At 41.9% G+C, this 19787-nt stretch overlaps 1 protein-coding gene across 1 annotated transcript in view; it reads right to left on the bottom strand.

Annotated features, from left to right (window-relative positions):
- Positions 1–531: 531 nt before the first annotated feature.
- LOC138768823 (uncharacterized) overlaps positions 532–19787 on the bottom strand; it is a 49205-nt gene continuing 29949 nt past the window's right edge. The window contains exon 9 of the mRNA XM_069946780.1: positions 532–692. Within this exon, the coding sequence (XP_069802881.1) occupies positions 532–692 (161 nt within the window). The remainder of the gene's footprint in view (positions 693–19787) is intronic.

The raw sequence follows: 19787 nt of genomic DNA, 5'->3' as shown, positions 1-19787 counted from the left end.
CCATTTGAGTCTCCTGACCCCAATATCATTGAGCCACTATGGGGAAATCTCAACTACACAGTTCATGCAGGACAGCCCAGGAATTTACAGGAACTGGAGGCTTTTTGCCAAGAAGAATAGGCAGCTTTACCATGTGAGAGGGGAGCCTCATCCACAATTACAACAAAAGACTTCAAGCTGTCATTCATGTTAGAGGGGGCAAATGGTATTAAGATCTGGGGTATGTACATTTTTGATCATGGTCATTTGGATGTTTTTGGTTGTCATGATTATGATTTAAAAAAGAGAAAACACAATTGCTTCACCCGACTACTCACCATGTGTGAGAAAAAAGTTTTTGCTTTATTATTATTATTATTATTATTATTATTATTATTATTATTATCTGGGGAAAAAAACAACAACAAGAAAGCAAAAATTCTGTAAACTTTTGAGCACAAACGTATGTTCAGGGGATATGCAATTAAAAAAAGGACACACACTTACCTTCCACACTCCTATTAAAGAAATCTAGTCACTGCTGTGTTGGGTTCAAGAAGGTGACCTCACAGGCCTGTTAATCCAGTCTGCAGATTCAGTGGTGTTTGGCCTTAGACACTGGTTGACTAAGCAGGCCTGTGGCATCACCTGCCATTTATAATACTGAGGTTGTCTTTTGTGGTCTTTTGGCTCCATCAAGCATTGGGTTCCAGCTAGAATGGAATCCATATTGGATTGATGTGATGCAAAATCAGTGAAAAAAAAAACAATCCTGCGTTTACTGTGTCTAATAGTAATGATAGCAGGGGGCAGGAAAGAAAGCTAAGGGGGTGAGTACACAAATGGACCAATCAGGAAGATGCATGATGGGAAATATAGTTACCTATCTTAGATATAGATCTCTTTTTAGAAAAACTTGTAACTCAGGAATGGTAGCAGCTAGAAAGGCAGGAGACACCTCAAAATACTCAGGGGGACTTGGTGAGTAAGACCAGATAGCATTTCATTTTTTTGCTCTTAGGTGGATAACCCCTTTAACTCCTTGCATCTGGAAATATTGGTTGTCGTTCCAGGGCAGCAAGGAAAACATGGATACAGCCTATGGCATCCAACTTCCCCCAAGGAGTAAAATACTGAGTGTTCGGGTGCAGAGAAGTTTCAAGAAGTTTGTGTAATAATATTTGACCCCCTCATAAAATAATATAGATTATCTAGTCCAGACATAGAAAGTAGGGATGGTCCAAACAGAGTTCGGTTCGGGTGTGTACAAACCCGAACCCTCAGTAATGATTCCCGCTGTCTGCCCGCTCCGTGGAGCGGGCGGATCCAGCGGGAGGACCGCCTGGAAAACTGGGATACAGCCATAGCCATAGGCTGTATCCCAGTTTTGAGCGTGTTACTCCCGCTGGATCCGCCCACTCCACGGAGCGGGCAGACAGCGGGAATCTGCTGCCGAGCGTTCGGGTTCTGCTGCAGGTTCGGACCATCCCTAATGGAAAGCACCAAACTAACACTTGGCAGCTGGCAGGATGTGAGCATGACATTACCACACTGGACAATGATGAGGTGCGTTTACGGAAAGCTTCATATTGGCAACATTTTCAAAAAGCAAACAATCAAAACAGTGGAATGTTAGCAGGATTCCCCTTTAATAGAGTTACTGTCATTTAAAGGAGATATCCCATTTAAAAGTCTTTAGGCTTTTAGTACACTCTTGCTTTACATGGATCAATGTATTTATTTATTAACCCCTTCATGACCGAGGTCATTGATGCACGGATGTCCGTGTCAAATTAACGCAATGTTCCTCCCCGCCTTCTAAGAGCCATAGAGCTTTTATTTTTTCACCTACAGGGCTGGTTGGGGTGTCATTTCTTTGTACTCTACTTTTTATTATTGGTGCAAAAGGAAGATCAGGATCACTTTTTAATAATTTTTTTTCCTGATGTATATATTTTTTTTTTTTAAAAATCAGCAATCCTGGTATCCCCCCCCCCCCCCCCCCCCTTTTTTTTTTTTTTTTTTTTTTTTTTTTTTATTTTAGAATCGGCACAGAGGTATTTTAAACTCCTATTGGCAGGGGTTTATAACGTTTTTTTAATACGTTTAAAAACTTATTAAACGTATTAAATTACACTTTTTTGTTTACACTTATATTTTACTGTTCAAGATGCAATCCTTAAACATGCATATCATAGCATAGATCACTGTCGTGATTAATACAAAAATATACGCTGACTGGTCTCTAAAGAGGGATCTTTTGTGGCGCCTTAGAAAACTGATATGTCAGTGCACACTATGGAGTGAGCGGCTCCAGCTGCTCGCTCCATAGTGTGCAGTGGGGAGTTCTGATAGGAGCGAGCACGGATGCGCCTGCATAAGAACTCTGCAGCCCTGATTTTTTCAGAGACCGTCCGGGTCCCGGTTCAGTGTGTGAACAAAGCCTTATGACACCTTTGAGCCCATTCATGACATTATGGCTATCAGAGCGGCTTTTATTGGTGCAGCCTAAGAGAACATCTTAAGTGTAATTATGTATATATTCAGTATGGTTTGACCTGAAGTTGTTGACAATGTATGACCACCCTTCCCTAGAAATATATATTTTTTCTACATTAACAGCGGCTGATTAGGCAATCTCAAAGCACATAACATTAGTCCTTACTCTTAGGACCTTTATGAAATACTAAAATTATACCAAGGAAAGTATGTAGTATTTGTTACATACCCTGTGTGCTATGTCAGCATAGTAAATCACTGTGGTCTTTATACATAGCACCACCCCCAGTAGCTTTTTACCTTCTGATGATGTGTCCTGTTTTCTTCACCTTTTATTCTGTAATCTGATTGTACCTTATTGACATAGCATACATTGTACCATATTGACATAGCATACTTATAGCTTTCCTCATGTTCTCTTTGTTATATTGCTAGCATTGTCTAAATGTTCTCAGTGTGAGAACCTTCACGTATGTTCAGAGCGGCTGCAAGAATAAACACAGAATAAGAACAATGGTGGAGTCTAGAGTTTGTTCCCATGCACATAGGATTGGGAACTGGGAACAGAGACCAAGATTCTTCAAAACTGTGTCTGCTATATAGGAGCCAATCACAGCTCTGCTTTCCCATCTCAAAACAAGCTGTGATTGGTTGGTATTAGAGTTGAACGAGTACTAAAATGCTTGAATGATCGTTTCTCGAGTATTTTTCAATGCTCAGGTAACAAACCCCATTTAAGTCAATGGGAGACTCGAGCCTTTTTTCAGGAGCCTTCTGCTCGCAGAGGGGAGGGTGTCTGGAGCACCTGAAAACCTCAGAAAGTGATGGAAACACCATGGAAATGGAACTGGCACAGCATGGGGAGCATGCATGGAGGCATTAAAGACTCCCACGTGACTGTATTACGCCATGTTTACAGACTGACAATAATGAGTAACCACCCCATTAAAAATCCAATTTAGAGTGGGGAAAATGTTAGAAAACACTCTTTCCTGTACTTTTACTTGTAGAGAAACAATAAATAAATAAATAAATAAATACTCCTCCAACACCCCTTAAAAGCTGGCCCATCTCTCACCTTCGTTCTGTCATCTCTGACAACCATAGATGCCGCAGGTGAGAGATAAGTGACAGTACAGTAGTCTCTAGGACCTGGAATGTCAATGAGGACACTTTCAATCCTTTAACAAGCATCTATGAGAGAGCAAGTCAAAGGATGAAACTAAAATTGAATTTGAAAGTGAAATTTAAATTTTTGTTTTATTTAGGTTCTGTTACCATCAAGCTTATGGGCTAAAGCCTGCAGCATTGTAGAACGCTGCAGTACACTACACTACAGTGTACCACTCTAAGGCTGCTTCAGGGTTGTAAAACTCAAATACACAGTGGGCCATAATTGAAAAAGTGGACAATGTCACGGGCCAACCTTCATATTTATTGGTGTGCATGTGGTGTTCTTGGTACTGTAAGAGCAGTGTGCAGCCCTCCTATTAGTCTCCCAAATAGCAGCAAGCCCTCCCAGTAGAGCCACACATAGTAGCCAGATCCCCCAAAAGTGTCCCTTATAGAAGACAACCCCCTAATACCTCATATAGTAGTCATCTCCCCAATAGTGCACCATATACTAGTAGGCTTTAATAGTGCACCATATAGTAGTTAGCCCCAATAGTGTCCCATATACTGTAGTAGTCCTGCCCCAATAGTGCACCATATAGTATTTAGCCCCATTGGTGCGCCATATAGTATTTAGCCCCAATAGTGCACCATATAGTAGTTAGCCCCAATAGTGTCCCATATAGTAGTCCTGCCCCAATAGTGCACCATACAGTATTTAGCCCCATTGGTGCGCCATATAGTATTTAGCCCCAGTAGTGCACCATATAGTAGTTAGCCCCAATAGTGTCCCATATACTGTAGTAGTCCTGCCCCAATAGTGCACCATATAGTAGTTAGCCCCAATAGTGTCCCATATAGTAGTCCTGCCCCAATAGTGCACCATATAGTATTTAGCCCCATTGGTGCGCCATATAGTATTTAGCCCCAGTAGTGCACCATATAGTAGTTAGCCCCAATAGTGTCCCATATAGTAGTCCTGCCCCAATAGTGCACCATATAGTAGTTAGCCCCAATAGTGTCCCATATAGTAGTCCTGCCCCAATAGTGCACCATATAGTATTTAGCCCCATTGGTGCGCCATATAGTATTTAGCCCCAGTAGTGCACCATATAGTAGTTAGCCCCAATAGTGTCCCATATACTGTAGTAGTCCTGCCCCAATAGTGCACCATATAGTAGTTAGCCCCAATAGTGTCCCATATAGTAGTCCTGCCCCAATAGTGCACCATATAGTATTTAGCCCCATTGGTGCGCCATATAGTATTTAGCCCCAATAGTGCACCATATAGTAGTTAGCCCCAATAGTGTCCCATATAGTAGTCCTGCCCCAATAGTGCACCATATAGTAGTTAGCCCCAATAGTGTCCCATATAGTAGTCCTGCCCCAATAGTGCACCATATAGTATTTAGCCCCATTGGTGCGCCATATAGTATTTAGCCCCAGTAGTGCACCATATAGTAGTTAGCCCCAATAGTGTCCCATATAGTAGTCCTGCCCCAATAGTGCACCATATAGTAGTTAGCCCCAATAGTGTCCCATATAGTGGTCATCCCCCAATAGTGTCCCAGATTTGGCTCATGGGACAGAGCTTGACATGCCTGGCTTAGATGTTATAATACTGGTATACTATACTATATGTCTGATGCTTGGACTGCTTGACTTAATACTGGTATACTACACTTTTTGTCAGATACTTTTTTTTCCACACAGGGATAATACTAGTCCTACTACTCACACTGTATAATACTGGTATACTATACTGTATGTCATATGTCCTTTTTTTACCCACACAGGGATAACACTAGTTCTTGGAAGGGGCTGTCATAGCAGTAATTGCTGCATCAGGTGACTTTGGTCAAGACAGAGGGGCTAACCTTCTGACACCAGTTGATTTGAGAATTTTTTTTTGTTGTTCCCCTTTAATTAGGAAGTAATTGTTGTGAGCCCCCGGATGATGATGTGTCAGTGGGACTGCTGGTCACTTGCTAGGTGGAAGCGTGACTCCACTACTGTGGTGGATGGCCGATATACAGCCGGACCTTAGGGTTTTGTCACGTGATGCCAGTGCCAGGTGGGCACACAGGTATGATGGCACGCCTGTTTTAGAGTGTAAGGTGGGTTGTACCCTTTTCCCCTGTGGTCGGTGTCTTGTCGGGTGCTGCAGGGTCCCTTGGGATAGAGTGTTTACAGGTGGCCAGAGCAGTGTAATGACACTCTCGGATGGTAGTAGGACCCGCCACCCACAGAAGGACGAAGTGTCCCAAGGTTGCGGTGTAAGAGCTGCCCAGGTGGTGATGAATGACCCCGTTGATAACGTTCACTTGGTTTGCTACTTGTCAATATGCAGCAGGGAATACAACAAATCTTGAGAAACACTTGATAAAGTTTCAAAAAATACACAAACATAGAACCCTCAGATCTGTGTGATAAGTGCTAAGTAGGATGTAGTGGATTTGATTAGGTTGAACTGAGGTAGCGTAGTAAAGAGGAGGGTGCCGTGAGAGTCTCAACTCAAGTAGTAATGTGCTCTGCCGGGATGTTGGAGTGTAGAGAAGAATACTTGTAGAAGAAGAAGAAGAAACAACAACAACCTGTGCCCATGTATTGACCTTTTCCTATAGTCTTCACACCACCTTATGCACACTAGCTTTGGCGGAACCGTACTAATGGGTGACACAGTCCCCAGACCCCGTTACCTGGAATGAGCAAAATGGTCAGAATTTTCTGGTTACACCCGCGCTGCAAGATGGAGTTCATAGACTTTCAGTAACTTTGCTCCACCCGGATCAGTTCTTAGCTCTTTGGCTCTTTTGCGGATGTAGTACTCCACAGCGTGGGTTGAAGTGATTTATTGGCTAGTCCTTTCCTGAAGGGTTTAGCACTGCATTATGCAGGGTTTGGGTACTTAAAGAAAGAAGTTTGTAAAAGGTAACTGTCCTGCATCTTACCCATGCGGGGTACTGACTAAAACTGTGACTTGTTAGGGGGGGGACCTGGCAGAAGGCCAGGGCCCAGGCAAATCCACTGTGGAGAGCTATCTGAGCTGCATCCTTTTTCCACAGAATCTCAACTAAGACGCTTCCTCATCCAAGGGACTAACTTCCTAAGGCTAGGTTCACACTGCGTTTTCAGCATCCGTTTAACGCATCCGTTTTTTGCAAAAAACGCATGAAAAACGGATTGCAAAAAACGGATTCATTTGTGTGCATCCGTTTTTCCATTGACTTCCATTATAAAAAAAAACGGATCCGTTTTTTTTGGCGGACCAAAACGGACCAAAAAACGTTGCTGACCCTATTTTCCTGGACGTTAAAAAAAACGGATCCGTTAAACGGATGCTGAAAACGCAGTGTGAACCTAGCTTAACCAGCATGTGAGACGTGCTGTGGTTGGGTGGAAAGAGTAGATAGAAGAGCAAAACCAATAAAAGAACAATAGAAGAGCAGAAACTAAAGATATGATAGTATAGAAGAAAAAAGGGATCCTACTGGTTCACAGAATCTGGTATACACACAAACACAATAACCCTTTGAGACACTTCAGCTGTGCAGCCTCCACACTTCAGTTATACAATACAGCGACATCTTGTGGTCATCTTTTGTAAGGGTGCGTTCACACCTACAGGATCTGCAGCAGATCTGCAGCAGATTCGATGCTGTTTTCAGTTATTTAAATGAAATCTGCTGCAGAAAATCAGCTGCAGATCCTGTAGGTGTGAACGCACCATAACACTTTAGCTGTAATAAAACCACAATTACAGACTTTTATGAAGGGTGTGGATAATAGTAACACCCCTAGTGGGCCACCACATAATCATTGAAGAAAAGCAAATCTACTAATATTCCTTTTAATTCTTCTATTTGGGTTTATTAGTACAGTAAAGGAGCAGAGACTCCTATGAAAATCAAGAGTTCCTGTACGTTAAGTTGGGAGGCATATTCTGCCTCTTGTTGAAACTAAAAGGCCAAAACTGGGCTGACAGATCCACTAACATATAACCAGCACACATAATATGATATACTTTGCCTTCACGTTACCAGGCTGCCAATGCAGTCACATTAATTCACATAATATACAGGCCAATAGAAAGTAAATTACATCAGATTGTAGACGAAGGGTAAATAGAGCAAAGGTCTGTCCTATATCCTATACTGGTCGGTACTGGGAACACTTATCTTAGCTTCATGTTGACTTAAAGAGAAATTACGGATATGTCTATATATAGTGGAGATAAACATCTTAGTACAGCATTAAGGACAAACTGTACTGTGAGGTAATATACAGTGTGACTATGAAACATAAAATATAAATGTATTAGAAATATAGGAGATGCATGCTTGATAAAGGCGGCGGAGGCTGCAGGAAGGTCACATCAGACTCACCTTGCTGTGTTGCACTGTTTATCGCTGCTTTGGATATGAAATAAATGACAACGTTTGAATTCTAAGCTGTGCTGTGTGGAATTCCTTGCTATATTCAATGGGCTCCTGGTCAAAGCCGTCCCTGCTGGCACTCGGATCCACTACTGGTATAGTGCTACCTATATACTGTGATAGATAGATAAATAGATAGATAGATACACTCACCGACCACTTTATTAGGTACACCTGTCCAACTGCACGTTACCACTTAATTTCTAATCAGCCAATCACATGGCGGCAACTCAGTGCATTTAGGCATGTAGACATGGTCAAGACAATCTCCTGCAGTTCAAGCCGAGCATCAGTATGGGGAAGAAAGGTGATTTAAGGCCTTTGAACGTGGCATGGTTGTTGGTGCCAGAAGGGCTGGTCTGAGTATTTCAGAAACTGCTGATCTACTGGGATTTTCACGCACAACCATCTCTAGGGTTTACAGAGAATGGTCCGAAAAAGAAAAAACATCCAGTGAGCGGCAGTTCTGTGGGCGGAAATGCCTTGTTGATGCCAGAGGTCAGAGGAGAATGGGCAGACTGGTTCAAGCTGATAGAAAGGCAACAGTGACTCAAATAGCCAACCGTTACAACCAAGGTAGGCAGAAGAGCATCTCTGAACGCACAGTACACAGTATGGGCTACAGCAGCAGAAGACCACACCGGGTGCCACTCCGCTCAGCTAAGAACAGGAAACTGAGGCTACAATTTGCACAAGCTCATCGAAATTGGACAGTAGAAGTTTGGAAAAACGTTGCCTGGTCTGATGAGTCTCGATTTCTGCTGTGACATTCGGATGGTAGGGTCAGAATTTGGCGTCAACAACATGAAAGCATGGATCCATCCTGCCTTGTATCAACGGTTCAGGCTGGTGGTGGTGGTGCCATGGTGTGGGGAATATTTTCTTGGCACTCTTTGGGCCCCTTGGTACCAATTGAGCATCGTTGCAACGCCACAGCCTACCTGAGTATTGTTGCTGACCATGTCCATCCCTTTATGACCACAATGTACCCAACATCTGATGGCTACCTTCAGCAGGATAATGCGCCATGTCATAAAGCTAGAATCATCTCAGACTGGTTTCTTGAACATGACAATGAGTTCACTGTACTCCAATGGCCTCCACAGTCACCAGATCTCAATCCAATAGAGCATCTTTGGGATGTGGTGGAACGGGAGATTGGCATCATGGATGTGCAGCCGACAAATCTGCGGCAACTGTGTGATGCCATCATGTCAATATGGACCAAAATCTCTGAGGAAGCTTCCAGCACCTTGTTGTATCTATGCCACCAAGAATTGAGGCAGTTTTGAAGGCAAAAGGGGGTCCAACCCATTACTAGTATGGTGTACCTAATAAAGTGGCCGGTCAGTGTAGATAGATAGATAGATAGAACATAGACAGATAGATAGATAGATAGATAGAACATAGATAGATAGATAGATAGATAGATAGATAGATAGAACATAGATAGATAGATAGATAGATAGATAGATAGATAGATAGATAGGAGATAGATAGATAGATAGATAGATAGATAGATAGATAGATAGATAGATAGAACATAGATAGATAGATAGATAATAGATAGATAGATAGATAGATAGATAGATAGATAGATATCAAAAAAATAATAATATAGAGCAGCACTCCGGTAACAGCGTGTGGTGCCAGCGGGTAATCACGACCAAGGATCTAGATAGCTAATTCAATAATATATGTCCCGCAGCACACAAAATTCGGTGAAAAAACTAGTGAAATTTATTCCATCAGTGAAGTAACATAACACAGCATAAGAAGTGACGCGACGTTTCGATGATCTCCATCACCATTTTCAAGCGTGCAAAGCAGTGAACAGAGCAAGTATTTATACAGGTGTATTAATTAGTGACTACAAATCATTGGTCAAACAAAATAGGCAAATTATCCAGCATGTGTGGTGGTTCATACAAGTGAGCAAAGTCCTAGTGCAGTATGATCGCATCTCTGCGAAAAAAGTCCCACAGGTGTAAAGTGTCCATAAAAAGAGGCTTGAAATATCCGACAGAGACCTCTTGGTATAATTATTCAAAAAAGTAAACATGCTATATCCTGCTTAATATAGATCCGGACTCCCGAACTCCCTCTCTCAGACACGGGTTACGTATACACACACGTGATCCAAGAGCTGGTCACGTGGGAAAGGAATTCCATTCATAATATACCGCCGTAGTACAGACTGCAGGAGGATCAGCTAGACACATCGGCAAATTAACTGTACCGGCTCCGGGGAAGTTCAAGCATCACCATCTTGGATCCTCGCCATCACTATTACTGTATATCACTCAGCCGTCGCACTCAACAAGTACAGCGGTGTGTGCACCGCACAGAACACCCCTTCAACGCCGGATGGCCCCTCCAGGCCGTGTTCACACAGAATAACTGGTGCGATAAAAGTAGTACTCATGGTCATGGTCCATACTGGCTGAAAAAACGAAAGTTGTTGCCGTGTCAGTGAAGTGAGGTGAGTTCAGTTGTCCATATGATCTGCAAAAAATGAATAGAGAAAACAAACATAAGTCAATGGTTATACAATAGGTATAAATACTTGATTTCACAAATCTTCACCCACATGGAGGGTTCCAGGGAGAGGGAAGAGGGCAAACTGCTATCTGTACCACTGTGCCACTGCTGACCTTATATTCAACATTAAGGCCAGTGGGGGCTAGAGTACCCAATTCATAAATCTACTGCAATTCTTTACGTTTGAGCAATGTTCACACGGCCTGGAGGGGCCATCCGGCGTTGAAGGGGTGTTCTGTGCGGTGCACACCGCTGTACTCGTTGAGTGCGACGGCTGAGTGATACACAGTGACCCTCGATTCACACGTTGTAAGAGTGCGGCTGTATTTGCGGCTGTAATTGTGCAGCGGTATTTTTGGTGGTTCGTGTGTATGCTGGGAAGTATAGGATATGCGGCTGCACAGTGCACACTATGTATGAATCTACGGCCCTATCGTAAACGGACCCGTAAAAAATGAACAAGACCATTATTTGCGGCTGGACATGCGGCCGAGGATTGACAGGCGGTCCGTACGGAGTACTTCAAAAATAGCCGGCAATGATGCCGAATGCCGATGCCTCTAATAGTTACTATATTAAATTAATCAAAGACATTTTATTTGTAATCAAGACACTTTCGTTGATCAATAATTTATTTCTAACGAATCCATCATTTTGCAATTAAATATACTGTTAAAAAAAATAGATATATAAATAAATGTATATTTATCTATATATTTATTTTTTGACAGTATATTTAATTGCACAATGATGGATTCGTTAGAATTAAATTATTGACAAACGAAACTGAATTTATTTCCAAGAAAATGTGTTTTATTCATTAAATATTAATTAGTACAGGAAGCTCTATAAGCCGGTAATTCATATGCCGGCAATAGAGCATTCTGTACTAATCATCACTTTACTTTAATGAAAACATCAAATGTTTCTTCTAATTATGTTATGACAATAACATTATTAGAAGAAACATTTAGAATTATATGTGCGCTCAGCTGATTGGCTGTTCGGCTGAGCGCACATATAATGAGCCGGTCCGCAGTACAGTGACTTCATTGTGCTGCGGACCAGCGAAGAGGACACATCGGGGTGAGTATAGAGCTCTCCCCACCCCCTCCCCGGCACTGCACCCCTCCCAGCAAGGAAGGGGGGGTCAGTTAACCCCTTCCTTGCTGGGATGGGTGCAGTCTGACCCCCAGGGGGTTAAGGGGGATGCAATACATCCTCCCTTAACCCCTTGGGGGCCAGACTGTAAGCAGGGATCTGTAAAGATGCTGCATACTGTAAGGTGCACAACACCGCTCACAATGATGGGTGTTGTGCTCCTGTTTGTGTGTTTTTTGTGTGTTTCTCCCTTTTTGTTTTTCAGATATCGGTATCCTGTGGATTACGTCGGATTCCGTGGACTACGTCGATGACCAGCGGTTGTTCTTTGAATTTTTTAAATAAAATGGTCAATGAGGGGTGTGGGGGTGTTTTTATTTGAATAAAAAAATTTGTAAACTTGTGTCTTGTCTTTATTTCTTTACTTTTTAGACTTAGTAGTGGAAGCCGTCTAATAGACGGAATCCATTACTAAGTTGGGGCCTAGTGTTAGCCGGTATAAAATGGCTAACACTAACCCCCTATTATTACCCCAGTACCCAATGCCACCAGGGGTACTGGGAAGAGCCGGGTGCCAGTGGTCCCGGAGCGTCAAAATTGGCGCTCCTGGACCGGGCGGCAGCAGGCTGGTAATATTTAGGCTGGGGAGGGCCTAAACCAATGGCTCTTCCCACCCTGGTGTTACCAGGCTGCTGTCGTTTGGTTTTTAACCCGGCTGGTTATAAAAATAGGGGGGACCCTATGCGTTTTTTTTTTATTATTTATTTATTTAAAAAAAAATTCGCATAGGGTCCCCCCTATTTTTATAACCAGCCGGGTTAAAAACCAAACGACAGCAGCCTGGTAACACCAGGGTGGGAAGAGCCATTGGTTTAGGCCCTCCCCAGCCTAAATCTTACCAGCCTGCTGCCGCCCGGTCCAGGAGCGCCAATATTGACGCTCCGGGACCACTGGCACCCGGCTCTTCCCAGTACCCCTGGTGGCATTGGGTACTGGGGTAATAATAGGGGGTTAGTGTTAGCCATTTTATACCGGCTAACACTAGGCCCCGACTTAGTAATGGATTCCGTCTATTAGACGGCTTCCACTACTAAGTCTAAAAAGTAAAGAAATAAAGACAAGACACAAGTTTACAAATTTTTTTATTCAAATAAAAACACCCCCACACCCCTCATTGACCATTTTATTTAAAAAATTCAAAGAACAACCGCTGGTCATCGACGTAGTCCACGGAATCCGACGTAATCCACAGGATACCGATATCTGAAAAACAAAAAGGGAGAAACACACAAAAAACACACAAACAGGAGCACAACACCCATCATTGTGAGCGGTGTTGTGCACCTTACAGTATGCAGCATCTTTACAGATCCCTGCTTACAGTCTGGCCCCCAAGGGGTTAAGGGAGGATGTATTGCATCCCCCTTAACCCCCTGGGGGCCAGACTGATGTCAGACTGCACCCATCCCAGCAAGGAAGGGGTTAACTGACCCCCCCTTCCTTGCTGGGAGGGGTGCAGTGCCGGGGAGGGGGTGGGGAGAGCTCTATACTCACCCCGATGTTGTCTCTTCGCTGGTCCGCAGCACAATGAAGTCACTGTACTGCGGACCGGCTCATTATATGTGCGCTCAGCCGAACAGCCAATCAGCTGAGCGCACATATAATTCTAAATGTTTCTTCTAATAATGCTATTGTGATAACATAATTAGAAGAAACATTTGATGTTTTCATTAAAGTAAAGTGATGATTAGTACAGAATGCTCTATTGCCGGCATATGAATTACCGGCTAATAGAGCTTCCTGTACTAATTAATATTTCATGAATAAAACACATTTTCGTTTAAATAAATACAGTTTCTTTGTTCAATAATTTAATTCTAACGAATCCATCATTGTGCAATTAAATATACTGTCAAAAAATAAATATATATATAAATATACATTTATTTATATATATATTTATTTTAACTGTATATTTAATTGCAAAATGATGGAATCGTTTACATTTAATTATTGAACAATAAAAGGGACTTTATTAGACAGAAAATGTGTTTTATTAATTCAATATATTAACCATGAGAGACATCGGCATACTGCAGAGGATCGCAAACCCCGGTAATAGCAATTCATGTAAACTGTGTTCCCTGCTTTCCCAGATGCATCCAGAGGTGTTTGCATCACTTTCTTAACATTTTATTTGTTATTTTTAGTTGAACCAGATTTCCAAGTAAATGACCGTATGTTTTGAGCCGCATGTCTATTTTTTCCCACGGCCGGAGTTTCACCCGCACATTTACAGCCGCATAAAAAATACAGCCGCACAGTTACAGCGTGTGAATCCAGCCTGAGGCTGCGTTCACACTACGTATATTTCAGTCAGTATATTTCAGTCAGTATTGCAACCAAAACCAGGAGTGGATTAAAAACACAGAAAGGATCTGTTCACACAATGGTGAAATTGAGTGGATGGCCGCCATATAACAGTAAATAACGGCCATTACTTCAATATAACAGCCATTGTTTTAAAATAACAGCAAAAATTTGCCATTAAATGGCAGCCATCCACTCAATTTCAACATTATGTGATCAGATCCTTTCTGTGTTTTTAATCCACTCCTGGTTTTGGTTGCAATATGAGGACCACAATACTGACTGAAATATACGTAGTGTGAACCCAGCCTTAGTAATAGTGATGGCGAGGATCCAAGATGGTGATGCTTGAACTTCCCCGGAGCCGGTACAGTTAATTTGCCGATGTGTCTAGCTGATCCTCCTGCAGTCTGTACTACGGCGGTATATTATGAATGGAATTCCTTTCCCACGTGACCAGCTCTTGGATCACGTGTGTGTATACGTAACCCGTGTCTGAGAGAGGGAGTTCGGGAGTCCGGATCTATATTAAGCAGGATATAGCATGTTTACTTTTTTGAATAATTATACCAAGAGGTCTCTGTCGGATATTTCAAGCCTCTTTTTATGGACACTTTACACCTGTGGGACTTTTTTCGCAGAGATGCGATCATACTGCACTAGGACTTTGCTCACTTGTATGAACCACCCCACATGCTGGATAATTTGCCTATTTTGTTTGACCAATGATTTGTAGTCACTAATTAATACACCTGTATAAATACTTGCTCTGTTCACTGCTTTGCACGCTTGAAAATGATAATGGAGATCATCGAAACGTCGCGTCACTTCTTATGCTGTGTTATGTTACTTCACTGATGGAATAAATTTCACTAGTTTTTTCACCGAATTTTGTGTGCTGCGGGACATATATTATTGAATTAGATAGATAGATAGATAGATATAGATAATAGATGATAGATAGATAGATAGATAGATAGGAGATAGATAGATAGATAGATAGATAGATAGATAGATAGATAGATAGGAGATAGATAGATAGAGATAATAGAAGATAGATAGATAGATAGATAGATAGATAGATAGATAGATAGATAGATAGGAGATAGATAGATAGATAGGAGATAGATAGATAGGAGATAGATAGATAGATGATAGATAGATAGATAGATAATAGATAGGAGATAGATAGATAGATAGATAGATAGATAGATAGATAGATAGATAGATAGATAGGAGATAGATAGATAGATAGATAGATAGATAGATAGATAGATAGGAGATAGATAGATAGATAGGAGATAGATAGATAGGAGATAGATAGATAGATAGATAGATAGATAGATAGATAGATAGATAGGAGATAGATAGATAGATAGATAGGAGATAGATAGATAGGAGATAGATAGATAGATAGATAGATAGATAGATAGATAGATAGGAGATAGATAGATTATAGATAGATAGATAGATAGATAGATAGATGATAAAGAGTTAAGAAATAGATAGCTAGATAGATAGAAGATAATAGATAGATAGATAGATAGATAGATAGATAGATAGATAGATAGGAGATAGATAGATAGATAGATAGATAGATAGATAGATAGATAGATAGATAGACAGGGCCGGGACAAAGAGTAGGCAAGGGTAGGCGATGGCCTAGGGCGCCAAACAGCAGGGGGCGCCACCAGGCCGAACCCGGAAGCAGCACACAGGAGGTGATTACATCAGCCCCTGCCGGGAGATACACAGGTCTGTGAGTCTTCTGCTGCTGCTCCACAGGGCGGGGGGAGGGGCGGCCTCCTGCTGAAGACACTGCTCGGGCTGAGCTCCCTTTGCCAGGAGACATCTGACCTGGTGCAGGAGGCCAGTATGGGGGAATGTGCAGCATTACACATCCGCCTGCCTGTGGGAGCTGCTCAGCTGTCGGGCCAGAGAGGAGGAGGTGAAGAACGGCAGCCTGCAGAGACCACACAGCACATGGGGACCAGGAAGTGTCTGCCTGTGTTTTGTGTCCTGGGCCTCTCCTGTCAGCTGCTCATGGCTGCATCATTATCATCATCAGCAGCAGACTCCTCCATGACAGTCCCAGGACCGTGAGGAGAGAAAGTGCAAGCAACCTAGCTGAAAGGTAGCTGTTTTGTGCCTGTGTATGTGTACAGCAACAACAAGAGTGTGTGTGTGTGTGTGTATGTATATATAAGTGTGTGTTGTGTATACATGAGTGTGTGTGTGTGTGTATATATATATAAGTGTGTGTGTGTGTATACATGAGTGTGTGTGTGTATACATAAGTGTGTGTGTGTATACATAAGTGTGTGTGTGTGTGTATACATAAGAGTGCGTGTGTGTGTGTCACTCTGAGTGGTAGCTGTTTTGTGTCTGTGTACATAAGAGTGAGTGTGTGTGTGTATACATAAGAGTGTGTGTGTGTATACATAAGAGTGTGCGTGTATTCATAAGAGTGTGTGTCACACTGAGGTGTAGCTGTTTTGTGTGTGTGTGTGTGTGTCACTCAGGTAGCTGTTTTGTGTCTGTGTGTGTGTACAGCAACAACAAGAGTGTGTGTGTGTGTGTGTGTATGTATGTATATATAAGTGTGTGTTGTGTATACATGAGTGTGTGTGTGTGTGTGTGTATATATATATAAGTGTGTGTGTGTGTGTATACATGAGTGTGTGTGTGTATATATAAGTGTGTGTGTATACATGAGTGTGTGTGTGTGTGTGTATATAAGTGTGTGTGTATACATAAGTGTGTGTATACATAAGTGTGTGTGTGTATACATAAGTGTGTGTGTGTGTATACATAAGTGTGTGTGTGTGTATACATAAGTGTGTGTGTGTGTATACATAAGTGTGTGTGTGTGTATACATAAGTGTGTGTGTGTATACATAAGTGTGTGTGTGTATACATAAGTGTGTGTGTATACATAAGTGTGTGTGTATACATAAGTGTGTGTGTATACATAAGTGTGTGTGTGTGTATACATAAGTGTGTGTGTGTGTATACATAAGTGTGTGTGTGTGTATACATAAGAGTGCGTGTGTGTGTGTCACTCTGAGTGGTAGCTGTTTTGTGTCTGTGTACATAAGAGTGAGTGTGTGTGTGTGTGTATACATAAGAGTGTGTGTGTGTATACATAAGAGTGTGCGTGTATTCATAAGAGTGTGTGTGTCACACTGAGGTGTAGCTGTTTTGTGTGTGTGTGTGTGTGTCACTCAGGTAGCTGTTTTGTGTCTGTGTGTGTGTGTGTTTACATGTGTGAGAGTGTGACTGTGTGTGTGTGTATACATAAGAGTGTGTGTGTGTGTATACGTAAGAGTGTGTGTGTGTGTGTATACATAAGTGTATATACTGTACATAAATGTGTGTGTGTATATGCATAAATATGTGTCTGTGTAAATGCATAAATATATATACATAAAAATATATGCAACTGGGGGCAGCACACAGGGGATATATATACAACTGGGGGCAGCACACAGGGGATATATATACAACTTGGGAAGCAAACAGGGGGGTCTATATACTACTGGGGAAGGCAAACAGGGGATATATATACATATGGGGGGGGGCGCCATTTGCCTTCTCTGCCTAGGGCACCAAAATTCCTTGTCCCAGCCCTGTAGATAGATAGATAGGAGATAGATAGATAGATAGGAGATAGATAGACTCAGGACTGCTAGATAGATAGGAGATAGATAGGAGATAGATAGATAGATAGATAGATAGATAGATAGATAGATAGATAGATAGGAGATAGATAAATAGATAGATAGATAGATAGATAGATAGGAGATAGATAGATAGATAGTAGATAGATAGGAGATAGATAGAAGATAGATAGATAGATAGATAGATAGATAGATAGGAGATAGATAGATAGATAGGAGATAGATAGATAGACTCAGGACTAATAGAAGAGGAAGGAGTAATCTGCAGACAGTCCACAACTGTTACAATGCCATGGATGGAAGAAACAGCGTTCACAGTGACATTCGTGACCCTGGACCAAAGGCATACAGTAGTGATGAGCGAATACTGTTCGATCGAATAGATATTCGATCGAATAGTGAGATATTCGAATATTCGATATTCGTACGAATATCCCGCGAATATTCAATAGATATTTTATATGATTTCAAATCCCCCAGCTTCCGGTTTTACCCTTCAAATGGTCAAATAGATGTTTTTCACTAATCGAATACTTGTTCCAATAGACTTTAATGGGATCGAATATTCGATCGAATATTCGAATATTTGCGGAATATTCGTACGAATATCGAATATTCGAATTCGAAATAAATTCTCTAAGGTTGAAAACTCTCAGACTTTCGGGTGCTGCAATTCCCTTTTAGGTGTTGTAAGAACAGTTACACTGACAAACAGCATTTAGGGTGGCTAATAGAGATATACACAGTGCAAAATTAACTCTTTGTTGTCCTGTTTTAGTGCCTCATCTTCCTCCACCCCTCCCCTCTCCATAGAAAACCATTAAGACAGGGGGGAGAGTTTCAAACTGCTTTTTCATGATAAAAAAGCATTCAATTGCTTGCCCTGTACTATTGATTTCTGCGGAAAAAAAATAAAATAAATAAACAACAGTGACACTTTAAGAACTTACAGTAGGAAATTACCCAGGGCCTGGTTTATCTGCTTTCAGCAAGAATTGCTAGTAGATGGAACTACTGTATGTGTAAACCTCTTTTCCTCATGTGGTGTAGCAGGAGGCAGAATGACGGTCCAGGAAAAACTGGGATGATCCAGTCTTCTGAAGAGAGAGAGTGGTACGTAAGAGATTTCGCCTTCAGAATACTCTGGAGTATCGGGATACTGCACCAACATTTCCTTAAAGACATAATTAAAGGGGTTATCCAGTGCTACAAAAACATGGCCGCTTTCTTCCAGAGACAGCTTTCCTCTTGTCTCCAGTTAAAGTGTGGTTTGCAGACAAGCTCTATTCACTTTAATGGGACCTGCACCCAAACTGGAGACAAACTGGAGTGGTGCTGTCTCTGGAAGAAAATGGCCATGATTTTTTTTTTTTTTTTTTTAGCACGGAATAATCTCTTTAACCCCCCCACTTTAAAAGTACATCTTAAAAACTGTTCATGTTGTATGATTCTTAAAGTGGCACTATCAGCACTTCTTCCCAGAGAACCTGCTGATATGCCGCAGTGGTTGTGTCCCTCAGTAGTATATTGCAGTTAGTTGCACCCCTCTCGGCCCCAGCATTGTTTGTAAAATCGCTAATTGCAAATGACTTGCTTAAGAGCATTTAGGGCGTTGCTCGGGGCCAGAAAGGATCGCCGGGCCCCGCTCACCTCCTGTCCCGCCCACTATGCATATTCTGCGGCGGCGGCCCCCCCCCCAAGTACCTAATTGGATGAGTGGGCAATTGCTCAACCGAATACATGACGTTACAGCTGGAAGAGCTACAGGAGGCTGCCCCGTCTGTCAGCTGGACCCAGAAGCAGTACTGTGGGGCACAAGGATAGGTAAGTATACTTTGTTAATTATGTTCCCACACCCCCTGCCTTTCTGATTTTTTATGTCATAGGACTTCTCTTTTAAGTGTTGACTATTTTGTTTCGTTTCTCTCGAGTGAAAGCTGATGAAAGTTCTGGAATGTGAAAAAGTTTATTTTTGCAATGCATTCCAGTTTGCATTTCTGTATTTTCGTCATGAATTTTAAATCATTATTGTTCTTTAAAAATATCCATGAAAGACCTATGAAAAGAA

Source organism: Dendropsophus ebraccatus, chromosome 12, assembly GCF_027789765.1.
Source record: "Dendropsophus ebraccatus isolate aDenEbr1 chromosome 12, aDenEbr1.pat, whole genome shotgun sequence".
Classification (NCBI taxonomy): domain Eukaryota; kingdom Metazoa; phylum Chordata; class Amphibia; order Anura; family Hylidae; genus Dendropsophus; species Dendropsophus ebraccatus.
This window is presented reverse-complemented; position numbering and strand designations above follow the sequence as displayed.